Source organism: Prionailurus viverrinus, chromosome B4, assembly GCF_022837055.1.
Source record: "Prionailurus viverrinus isolate Anna chromosome B4, UM_Priviv_1.0, whole genome shotgun sequence".
NCBI classification, from domain to species: Eukaryota; Metazoa; Chordata; class Mammalia; order Carnivora; family Felidae; genus Prionailurus; species Prionailurus viverrinus.
In genome coordinates, this window is record NC_062567.1 from 97,577,423 (window position 1) to 97,590,151 (window position 12,729).

Genomic DNA, 12,729 nt, shown 5'->3' on the forward strand with positions numbered 1-12,729 from the left:
ATTTCCTTTTCCCTACTTTACTGTAAGAATACAGTGTATATATAATACATATAACATACAAAATATGTTTAGCCAACTGTTTATGTTACTTGGTAAGACTTCTGGTCAAAATAAAAGGCTGTTGTTAAGTTTTGGGGGAGTCAGATGTTATATGCAGATTTTTTATTGCATGGGGTTTGGTACCCCTAACCCCTCCATTATTCAGGGTTTAACAGTATACTCAAAAATTTTTAATAAAATGTTAACAAATAGAGGTCATCATTACATAAGAGGACTTATGTACCATGGCCAAATTGGGTGTATTATAAGAATGCAAGGCTCATTTATTTATTTAAAACAATTTTTTCAATGTTTATTTATTTTTGAGAGAGAGAGAGAGACAGAGTGAGAGCAGAGAAGGGGCAGAGAGGGAGGGAGACACAGAATCCAAAGCAGGCTCCAGGCTCTGAGCAGTCAGCACAGAGCCCAACGTGGGGCTTGAACTCATGGACCGCGAGATCATGATTTAAGCTAAAGTCGGACACTTAACTGACTGAAGCACCCAGGTGTCCCTGCAAGGCTCATTTAATATTCAAAATTATTCAGTGTAGTATACCATATTAACAAAGAAGAAAAATCTCATAATTATATCCATGCAGAAAAAGCATTTGATAAAGTCAATGTCTGTTTATGGTAACATTCTCAAGAGAACTACAAATAGAGGAAAATTTCCTGAACTTTATAAAGGACATTTCTAAAACCTTCAGCTAATATCATACTTAATTGTGAAAGACTGATTTCCCAGTAAGATCAAGGACAAGGCAAGGATATCCCTCTTACTGTTTTTATTCAACTTAGGGCTGGAAATTCTAGCTAGTGAAATAAAGCAAGAAAAGGAAATTAAAAGGCATATAGTTCGGAAAAAGGAAAAAAAAATTGCCCTATTTGTGGTTGACATGACTGTCAGTATAGAAAATCCCAAGGAATCTGTAAAGTAAACCCCTAGAACTAATAAATGAATTTAGTGAGTCACAGGATATAATCTATTTTATTTCTAAAAACTTTTTTAATGTTTATTTGTTTTTGAGAGAGAAAGAGCATAAACGAGGGAGGGTCAGAGAGAGGGGGACACAGAATCCGAAGCAGGCTCCAGGCTCTGAGCTGTCAGCACAGAGCCCAACGCGGGGCTCGAACTCACGGACTGAGATCATGACCTGAGCTGAAGTCGGATGCTTAACCAACTGAGCCATCCACGTGCCCCCTATTTTATTCTATATACTGTAATAAACATGCAGACACCAACATTAATACAGTATTACTTAGAATTGCACAAAACAATTGGGTACTTAAGTGTAAATCTAACCACACACGTAAAATAACTATATACTGAAAGTTTTTTTAAATGCCAATGAAAGAAATCAAAGGTGATCTAAATAAATGGAGAGATATACTGTGTTCTTAAAATGGGGGTGTCTGGGTAGCTGAGTTGGTTAAGTGTCTGACTCTTGACCTCAGCTCAGGTCTTGATCTCAGGGGTCATGAGTTCAAGCCCTGTGTTGCGCTTTGTGCTGGATGGGAAACCTATTTAAAAAAAATATGTAGGGGCGCCTGGGTGGCGCAGTCGGTTAAGCGTCCGACTTCAGCCAGGTCACGATCTCGCGGTCCGTGAGTTCGAGCCCCACGTCGGGCTCTGGGCTGATGGCTCGGAGCCTGGAGCCTGTTTCCGATTCTGTGTTTCCCTCTCTCTGCCCCTCCCCCGTTCATGCTCTGTCTCTCTCTGTCCCAAAAATAAACGTTGAAAAAAAAATTAAAAAAAAAAATATGTAAATTTTTAAATAGTAAATATGTCAGTTGTGCCCAAATTGTTATACAAATTTCAAGTAATTAAAAAATTCCAGCAAGATTTTTTTTTTCTGTATGGCCAAGATTATTCTATACAGAAAGGCAATAGATCTAGGATAGCTAAGACAATTTTGAACAAAAAGAATCATTCTGTGCAATTTTAAGACTTGCTATATATCTATAGTAATCAGGACTGTGTGGTATGCTTAGAGGAACAAATTCCTAGATCAGTGAAAGAGAATAGAGATCCCAGAAATAGAACCACAGAGATATATATGCCCGTCGACTTGATAGAAGTGCAAAAACAATTCAGTCGAGAAAATAAAACCTTTCCAACAAATGATGCTAGAGCATTTGGACCTGTATAAACAAAAAAATAAAATAAACCTCTACTCAGACTTCACATTGTATAAAAAAGTTAACTCAAGGGGCTCCTGGGTGGCTCAGTCAGTTAAGCGTCCGCCTTCGGTTCAGGTCATGATCTCACGGTCCATGAGTTCGAGCCCCACGTTGGGCTCTGTGTTGACAGCTCAGAGCCTGGAGCCTGCTTCAGATTCTTTGTCTTCCTTTTTCTCTGCCCCTCCCCTGCTCATGCTCTGTCTCTCTCAAAAACAAAGATTAAAAAAATTTTTTTTTTTTCAAAAAAAAAGTTAACTCAAAATGGTTCACAGACTTAAATGTAAAATGCAAAACTATAAAACTTTAGGGCTATGCAAGGAGTTAGACTTCACATGAGAAGTATGATCCATGAAAGTAAAAATTGATCAGTTAGACTTAGTGAAAATGAAAAGCTTTTGTCCTATGAAAGACCCTGTTAATTAGGATGAAAAGACAGACTACAGACTAGGAGAAAATATTTGCTAGCCATATATCCAACAAAGGACTAGGTTGCAGAATCTATAAAGAATTTTCACAACAATGAAGAAATCAATCCAATTAGAAAGTGGATTAAAGGCAAAAAGATATTTCACCAAAGAAGATATAAAAATGGCAGATAAACACATGAAAAGATGTTCAGTATCATTAGTTATTTGGGAAATGCAAATTAAAACCACAATGACTTACTATCATATACCTATCAGAATAACTAAAGAAGTTGCAGCAACACCAAATGCTGGTGAGGGTACAGAGAGATTACTCCACATGATTCCTACATTGCTGGTGGGAATGTAAAACAATACAGTACTCTGGAGAACAGTTTGAGAGTTTCTTTTTTAAAAACTTAATATGCATTTACCGTACAACCCAGAAGCTGTACCGTTATGTACACAAAATCCTGTACATAAATGTTTATCGCAGTTCTATTCATAATAGCCCCAAACTGGAAACAACCCCAGAGTCCTTCAGTGGATGAATGGTTAAACTGTGATACATTCATACCATGGAATGTTCTTTAATAATAAAAAGAAGTGAACTAAGGATATATGCAATAACATGGATCAATGTCTAGAAAATTATGTTGAATAAAAAAGCCAATCCCATAAGGTTACATACTATATCATTCCAATTATATAAAATTCTTGAAATGACAAAATTATAGAAATGTAGAATAGATTAGTGGTTGCCAGAGGTTAATATACAGGTGAAGGTAGAGTAGGAGGGAAGTTGCTCTAAAAGGACAACATGACCAGTCCTTGCAGTGATGGAAATATTCTGCATCTTAACTGCATCAATGTCAACATCATGATTATGATATTGTACAAAATATTGTACTATATTTTGCAAAATGTTAGTCTTTGGGGGAACCTGGGTAAAGGGTACTTGGGCTCTGTATTATTTATTACAACTGCATGTGAACCTATAGTTGTTTCAAAATTAAGTTTAATACAAAAATAGCTTACTGAATTACAGACTGTAGAGGGTAGATACAGAGGTATTCACCATAAAATTCTTTCAAACTTACTATATATTTGAAAGTTTCCATAATAAAATTCAAGAGAAAATAGATTTTTCATATCTACAAAAGCAGCACATCACCATTACATCTTTTTTTTTTTTAAATATCTTTACAGTATCATAAATAACATGGTAAGTAACATTTTGGAAAAGAAAAAGACAGCTCTGGAAACCCCACACATGGATATTTATCCAAGTGAAATGAATTTACATTCATGCAGAAATCTGTATGCAAATGTTTATAATGGCTTTATTCACAGTCCTCAAATTTGGAAACAACCTTTATCCTTGAGCTGGAGATGGATAAGTAAACTGTAATACATCCTATAATGGAATACTACTCAGCATTAATAAGGAACAAACTGCTGATACACACAACAACATGGGGGAGTGTCAAATGAATTGTTGAAGTGAAGGAAGCCAGACTTAAAAGAGTGCATCAGTATGATTCCATGTATACAACATTCCTGCAAAGGAAAAACTATAGGGGTAGAAATCAGCTTAGTGTTTGTTAGGGGCTGGGTCTGGGGGCATAGGTACTTCAGGACTTGATAGAACTGTTCTGTGTCTTAATTTTCATGCTGACATAACTGTGTATATTAATCTAACTTCAGAGTACCCAAGAGAGGGTGAATTTTACTGTATGTAAATTGTATCTTTATTTTTAATGAAAAAAATGTAGCTATTGCTGAGGGAGAATGAGTACCTTAAATCAAGGCAAGTTACAGATAATTTTAGAAAATACTTCTTTAAATAACACATCTACTTTCTCTGCCACCAACACCCACCCACACTTAACCATACACCCTGTCCTCCCTAGTTATAAATATTCCCTAATGTCTTCTTATTTATTTATTTATTTATTTATTTATTTATTTATTTATTTATTTATTTATTTTGAGAGTGAAAGTGTGAATGGGGAAGGGGATAGAAGGAGAGAGAGAATCTTAAGCAGGCTCCACATGCAGCATGGAGTCTGACACAGGGCTAGATCCCACGACCTTGGGATCATGACCTGAGCCAGTATCAAGAGTCAGACGCTCAACTGACTAAGCCACCCGGGCATCCCTTCTCTAATGTCCTGATATAAAATCCATCTGTGTTAGAGATGAAATAACAAATCAGAAGGGTTATTTTACTACAGCATAAAATTAAAACTCTGAAGTTAAGTTTGTTATTCAAGCTAAAATTGCACACACTATTTAGAAAATGAATTACAGTGGCTAAATTGGGAAAGATATGGCCATTTATTTATATGAAAAAGTATTTCATTAGAGGCCAACAGTATAAACAGGGTGCTACAAAAAATGTAATATCTTAGCTTTCAAAAAGGTAAATAGTGAGGAAAGTAATGTTTGTACTTTGACCTTTATTAAATCACAGCTGGAATATCTTAAATTGTTTTGTCACTTAAGGTTACTCCAGAGACTTGATAGCTGCCTATCAACTGTGGTATGTGTTACAAGGAAATAGGTTTTATACTTAGAAGTAGGGACTTTGTAGCAATTAGACTAGTACAAAAATGAAATGGAACTACCTCCAAAGTATTAAGTGCTCTGCTTTGATCTGTGTTCAGGGGCACATACTCTTCCTTCTATGGACTCTGGGACTCTGTAGACTGATTTTGTTTTCTATTTCATTTTAAGGTTTTTCATTTTTAGGTCATTCAAAGTATCTTCTTCAGGCTAAGCATCGGCAGGATTCTTTATCTGTTGTAGCTCTTAGAACATCAAGTTATTCTAGTTGGTCTTATCTCTAGTTATCAGTGGCCTGTTAATGGGGTGGTGTCATCAAGAACTGTTTTCTAGTTTATCCAAGTGTCGGCAAGCAGCAAATACTGCTGTCTTCTATTATCTGATATCTAGACCCACTCCTATAATTTATACTCTCATTTTCCACAATTTTAACTGCTTTTAAATTGTCTATAGAAGACTGAGACTAGCATCTTGAATAGTGCCTGCCCATAGTAAACATATTTGAATGAATGAATTTCACTTTCTGATGCATGTTTCCACGAAGATAACAGTGATTCACATTCAGATAACCTGAAACATGCAAACTTTCTGACTAATTGGGTTTTTTTTGTTTTTTTTTTTTCTTCTGTGCAGGAATTTCGGCAGAAAGTAATGCTAGGAACTCCTTTCCTAGTTATTTGGCTGGTTGGGTTTATAGCAGATCTAAATATTGATTCTTGGCTCATTAAAGGGCTAATGTATGGTGGCGTTTGGGCTACAGTACAATTTCTTTCAAAGTAAGTGTGTTGTTTTTAGCTATGTTTTTATCTGTACATGAAAAGATATAATTTGGATGCTGCTTTGTAAAATTAATGTTTTGTATGTTTAGAATACTACCTTTATGTAATATATTTCATCTTAATTTAGTGTTAAAGAATTTTGGCAGATTTATATCTGAAATCTTTTAAATTTTTAATGTTGAAATGTTGAAATTCTAGAGGTATATTCAATGACAAACTCTAACATATAATTTTTAAGTCTAAGATACAATTTAAAAACATTTCAGTAGAAGTAGATTGAGTTCGTTGACCTCTAATATACATATTGCTTATTTCTAGGTAATTATAGCTTTAGCTTACCTTTTCATAGGAGTTATATTTTCTTTGGTCATAAGCAATATGCAAGAAGGAGTTTTGATTTTAGTAGTAAGGTACAGTCTGAGCATATGAAGTACGCTCAGCCTTTTTATTTTCTCCTCCCTCTTTTTTCTTTAAAACATTGTGATCTTTCCCTTTTTTTTTTTCTCCTTAGATCTCATTTTCTAAAATTGCCTATTCAGCAAACCTAGGCAGTTGTCTATGATCTAGAACTTCCTACCTAATCTCCATTCCTTTAGTACTTTGTTTTCACCTGAATTTCCAACAAAAAAGAAAAAAAGAGTTCTGAAAATAATTCACATAGAGTATGTTAACTCTCAGGAATAGGCTTAATTCTAGGTAATTAATCTCGTTTTAGTGTTTCTAGGGGCTCCAAGGGGTCCTATAAATAGGAAGACTTCACACATAGCCTACATGGATAGTTGATCCTGCCTATGTTTAATAAAATTCATTAATACTTTTCCCAAATTCTAAATTCTGTAAATAATGACCTTCAAATCCATTAAATTGGCCAGTTCATTCTGTTTGAAAAGCTGTACTAAAAGCTTAATAGGAGTGTGTAGGTAAGGAGAAATAATGAAACAGAAAAACTTGAGGATTGCTTTGTACTCATTTGTCAAAATTATAATACATCTTTGATGAATAATATGCTAAATGATAGAGTTACTAACTATACTGAAGTGAATTATTGACTTAAGAGAATAGAAGTAGACTGAAATTCTGAGGCTGAAAAATGAATAGAATATAATTCTGTTGGTAAATTAGGATCCTCAGAATCTTGCTCACTCATTCAGCTGTAAACTCATTTATTATTGATTACCATGAAAAATGGTCTTGGTATTTAAGCATTCTGGATGTCTGGATTTTGGTTAAACCAGAGTTTACTATGTGGAACATGTGTAATTTTCATTTAAATAAATAATTCCTTTTTACAAGGAAATCTAGAGCTCAAATTTTATAAAACTTGTGTTTTGCAGATCCTTTTTTGATCATTCAATGCATAGTGCATTGCCTCTTGGAATATATTTGGCAACCAAATTTTGGATGTATGTAACATGGTTCTTCTGGTTTTGGAATGATATCCTTTGGTTGTAAAGGTCTTATCTAAAGCCATGTTGTTATTTAAACAAGTGTTTTATAATAATTTAACATTTGGGACTGAACTATCCATGATTTGTTGCAGTAGAACAATATTTCTAGAAAAATAACGTGTGAACCAATGTAAATATTGCTCTTAAATGTTTCATATTTAATAGATTGCTTTTGACAGCCGCTTTTAATAACAATATCAGAAATAATAATAGTAGCTACTATTTAGTATTTGAGTGTTTAAAGGGTATTTTCTTAAATACTTTGTACTCGTTTAGTACACATTCTATATGTTAATATTGTTATCTCCATTTCATACATGAGAAAATTTAGGCTTAAATAGGTTAAGCTGTTATCCTTGCCCAAGGCTACACAGCTAGTCTCTGGTAAGGCTGGGATAGAAACACATACTTGTCTGCTTCTATAACACCTATTCAAAACCTTTTTACTAAACTGTGATTTTCGTGTTTTAGTACCAGACTATGTACTCTAAATATTTTCTTAATATCACAACTTTTTATTTTGTTGTGGAGGATAACAGTTAATTTCCTTTTGCTTTATGAAAAAGCACACAGTGCTGTATCTTCAAATATTTGCTAATTATTTCAATGTAGTATACTTTTACAAAAGTAATATAATCTGAAATTGTAAATGTGTGTGTGCATGTGTGTGTATCAAAGAAATAAGGACAGGGTCACCTTTTGATATTTTTACATAGAAAAAGCTCAATCAGTAAGACAGTCTGTTTTATTAAAATAAAGGCACATGTTTCACAAATGTCTACTAAAATCATTTTTTAAGACATTACTATAAAAATATATAAAGTAGATTTTAAGTAACATGCAGTTTTTGGTGACTTATAGCTATTCTGAACGATTTTAATTACTATCTAGTTTCACTTCACAGTCGTTCATGTTATAACATTGTGTTCTTTTTGTTGTCTGTGTTTTAAACAAAAACAAAATACTGAAAAAAAATGCTTATTTTGAGACTGAGGCACAGTCTTACGTTTTTACAGCGTTATATGATTACTTACAGAAAGTGGAGTGCTTTTTAAATATTTTTTTAGCGTAAGTATCTTTTGAAATGTTGCCATGTGACAGTTTTCACTAGCTCATTCTGCATTGTACTAAACTTTGACATAAACATTATTCAAGGATTTATTAACCATTAGAATTATGTTATTGAAACATTTAGTATAAGTAAAATAGATCTTCTTATTTTCATTACCTCATCTATTTTAAATTTATAAAAAGCACTGACCTCTGAAATGGCTTTAGTATTCCAGACATACTTTCTAACTTTGTTTCCTAAATTGGGCAGTAAATTTTACATCCCGAAAAAAGTCAGATTGACATTTCAGAATAATTTTAGACTGTTGCTGTTCTCTTAATCTGTTGTGCATATAAGTGGAGAAAAGCTGGAAAATTAGTAAATTATAAATATTGAAAACTTCATGCCAGAGAGTTTTATGTAGTCTGATTTGAGTTTTTTGTTCCTTTTTTGGAGACAATAAATAGCTATGCAAGTTTCTAAGCTAGGGAGTTGAGAATGTGAGAGGTAGATTTTGAGAGGAAGGTCAGTATAATCAAATCTATTTAACTTGTTCTATTTGAATAATTGTGTCTTTAGAACAGATTGGCATATAGTTCATTTTTTAGATGCACTGAACAAATTGCATATATTTTTCAAATAAAAATTATAGTATGAAAGTACCAAGTTTCATACTTGTCTGCACAGGAGTGATGATCATAGTACTGTCTCACAGAAGTCTTGAGCATGAATGTAATAAAGCTTAGGATACCTGACATGTAACAAATGTAAATAAGTATGTGTTATTATCTTCTGCATGACTTTTTGGATCATTGTGTCTGTCTACATCAGTTTTAACTGTGCATTTATGGTTTCTTTTATTCAGATGTTTGTATATGTGTATATGCTACTCATGGAATGTGGAATGAAATCACAAATAACTTTAAATTCTGATTATAAAAAATTGTTTTATACTTATCTATGTTATAAAAGAACCATATCTCTAGACCTTATATGATATTAGAGCTATATTTTTTTGTTTTTAAGTATTAAACTTCTGAGACCAGAGATAGGAACTCAAGAAACCTATAGGAAGAAAATAGAAAGAACCCAGAATAATTTATAATGGAAGCACAAGGGGTGTTAGACAGGAAAGAGTCATGAGGTTCATGATATAAAATAATGATTAAGATATAGAGTTAAAATAGCAGCTGTTATCAGGGACTGCCTCTCGTATTGACCTCAGCCTCTCTGTTGTTGCTTGTACCACTTTCCTCATGCAACTCATGACTGCGTATGTAATTAAAACTGATTAGATTAGTTGTGGAAAATAAGAGCTACAGTCAATTTTTATTATTTGTAGTAATTATGTTCTATAAAGTTGCTGCAAACACTGAATTAGCAAATACTAAACCTATTGCTCCTGGAGAAGAAAAAAATGTCAGGCTCTGGTCACATTTTTGTCCATCAGTCAGTACATAACCTTGGTTTTATGTGTTCTGTTTCAGTACCAAATTTAAGATTTATCGTTGATTGATTAACATCGGACTTACAGCCAGCCGCACTATAACCCATACCTGAACAAAGCTTATATCTGATATTTTCTCTGTAAGGCACATCACAGCCCTCATGTGTTTAGGAACGTGAGATAACACCTCAGCACTTCACTAGGAAGCCATTTTAAACAGTAAAATCACCAACAAAAAACACAAAAAGGCAAAAGTGTGGCACAGAATAGACCTTTCAACTCAGCTGGCATTACGTGCATAGGGAGATACATATTTTTTGCTACTTTGCACATACCCATGATGACTAAAATACCGTGAATATTGATTTTAGGGTTACAAATAAATTTTATAGGAAGTAGGCATGAGGATCAACTGTATAAACTTTAGTTTCTCATAATATACCCAACTTAAGTGTTATTGTGGTGATAATGAATTTTATATTGATATAAACTATTCTTACAAGTGAGTTCTTAGTGTTTTCTATTATTCATTAAATAATTATCATCTCAGGGTCGCCTGGGTGGCTCAGTCGATTAAGCATCAGACTTCAGCTCAGATCATGATCTCACGGATCGTGAGTTCGAGCCCCATGTCGGTCTCTATGCTGACAGCTCAGAGCCTGGGTCCTGCTTCAGATTCTGTGTCTCCCTTTCTCTCTGCTCCTCCCCCACTCACACTCTGTCTCTCTCTCAAAAATAAACATTAAAAAAATAGTAATTATCATCTCCTATGTACCTTATATTTATTCAGCGCTTTTTGGTTTATAGTTCTTTCAAATCTATTATGTGACCTGGTTCTCAGAGCAATTCTTTGAGATTAGAAAAACCACACAAATCCTAATCCTGTTTTCCAGCTGATGGAAGGAACCCTTGAGGTTCAGAGAAGTTGTATGTCTTGCTCAAAGTCATATGGATAGGTTATCAAGAGTCTAGTATAGCACCCACCTTTTTGATGTGATAACAGTGTATCTTCAAATGCGAACATAATTTTAAGTTTTTAAACCTTGCTGGAAAGCAACATGTAGAAAGAGCTTTAAAGATATCCTTAACTGGGGTACCTGGGTGGCTCAGTTGAGTGTTCAGCTCTTGATTTCGGCCCAGTTTATGATCTCATGGTCCTGAGATCAAGGCCCTTGTCAGGCTCTGTGCTAGGCTTGGAGCATGCTTGAGATGCTCTCTCTCTCCACCCCCTCAGTCCCCCTCCCCCGGCCCGCCCCCCCCCTTCATGTGCATGCTCATGCTCTCTCTCTCTCTCTCTCTCTCTCTCTCTCTCTCTCCCCCTCCCTCCCTCCCTCTCTCCTTCCCTCCCTCTCTCCCTCTCTGTCTCTCTCTCTCTCTCTCTCTCCAAACAAACAAAAAACCCTTAAACATTCATAAGTAAATCATAAGAGACAAGATCAAAAATGTATTTACAAAGCTGTTTATCATAGTACTAATAGGAAAAAAAAATGGAAACAACCTGAGTATCCATCCTGAATGGGAAATAGTTTTTATCAATTAGCTATGTGTAGTATGGGATAAAATCGCCATTAATAATGCTTTTCTAAGACTTGATGTGGGCTTATACTTAGGATGTAATAAGTGAAAAAATAAATTATATTTACAGAGTGATTCTAATTTTAAAATGTGTAAAGGATAAGAGTTGAAAAGTGAGTACATGTAATGTTAACAGTTGTTATCTCTGTGTTAGATTCATGACTGATTTTATTTTGTTTCTTGTCCTTTTATTTGAAAATGTTGTTCATTGACCATTTTTCTCTTATAATCAGACAACTCCGAAATTCAGTCATAGCCAGTACAATCAGTTGTTTATTGTGTTGGCACCACTTGTGAAATGTTGATGATAGGTTATTAGAAATTTTAGGTCTAAAAATAAATTAGTTTTCAGTCAGACTTTAAGCATAAACTGAAGATAGATACGAAGCTCTTCTGGAACTGGGATGACTACATATATAAAAATGAAGACATTGAAGAATTCTTGTTTTCACCATCCTCTCCTATGCATTTTTCTCTTAAGCATTTTTTCCTGTAGTTTACTGTTAGAGGACTTCTTTAGTTTTTTTGTGTGTATCTTTTCTAGTTTACTTGTAATATTCTCTAAGCTTTTTAATGCCTATCTTCAGGTATCCAGTCACCACCAATGGTGAATTCTGACAATATTACTATAAATATTCTTGTATATCATCTCTGTGTGTGTGTGTGTGTGTGTGTGTGTGTGCGCGCGCGCTTGCAGGTGTCTCTGAAGTTATTAAAGATAATCTCTAATTTATTTCTTAATTCATGTGTATTTGACTACTCTGTATAATGAATGATGTGAGGGGAGCGTGTGTGTGTCTTCCTTTCTGCTTATTCGGGAAGTCATTGCTCCAACATACCCTTTCCTCACTCAGTTGTAGTATCAACCTTGATATTTATCAGTTTTTCTCTACTCTGTTCAGTTTATTGATCTCTTGTGCCAGTACTGTATTATCTTACTACTATATCTTTCCTTCCTTCCTTCCTTCCTTCCTTCCTTCCTTCTTTCCTTCCTTCCTTCCTTCCTTTTTCCTCTCTTTCTCTCCTTTTCTTCCTTCATTCCCCCCTCCCTCCTTCCCTCCCTTCCCTTTCTTCCTTCCAATACACACAGTTATATCAGTTTTAGGTGTACAATAATCGTGATTAAGCAATTCTATACATTACTCAGTGCTCACCATTGTAAGTGTATTCTTGATCCCCTTCTCCTGTTTCACCCCCTCCCACCACCTCCCCACTAAAGCTTTTTTCTTAAATCATA

At 34.4% G+C, this 12,729-nt stretch overlaps 1 protein-coding gene across 4 annotated transcripts in view; it reads left to right on the forward strand.

Moving 5' to 3' along the window:
- Positions 1-12,729, forward strand: part of ZDHHC17 (zinc finger DHHC-type palmitoyltransferase 17) — a 105,131-nt gene that overhangs the window by 61,807 nt on the left and 30,595 nt on the right. For 3 of the 4 annotated variants that reach the window (XM_047866619.1, XM_047866617.1, XM_047866618.1), the window contains 2 exons: positions 5,826-5,968; positions 7,306-7,406. The exons of the other annotated variant lie outside the window; for it this stretch is intronic. In XM_047866619.1, coding sequence (XP_047722575.1) covers positions 5,826-5,968; positions 7,306-7,406 — 244 coding nt within the window. The remainder of the gene's footprint in view (positions 1-5,825; positions 5,969-7,305; positions 7,407-12,729) is intronic. 4 annotated transcript variants of the gene reach the window in all.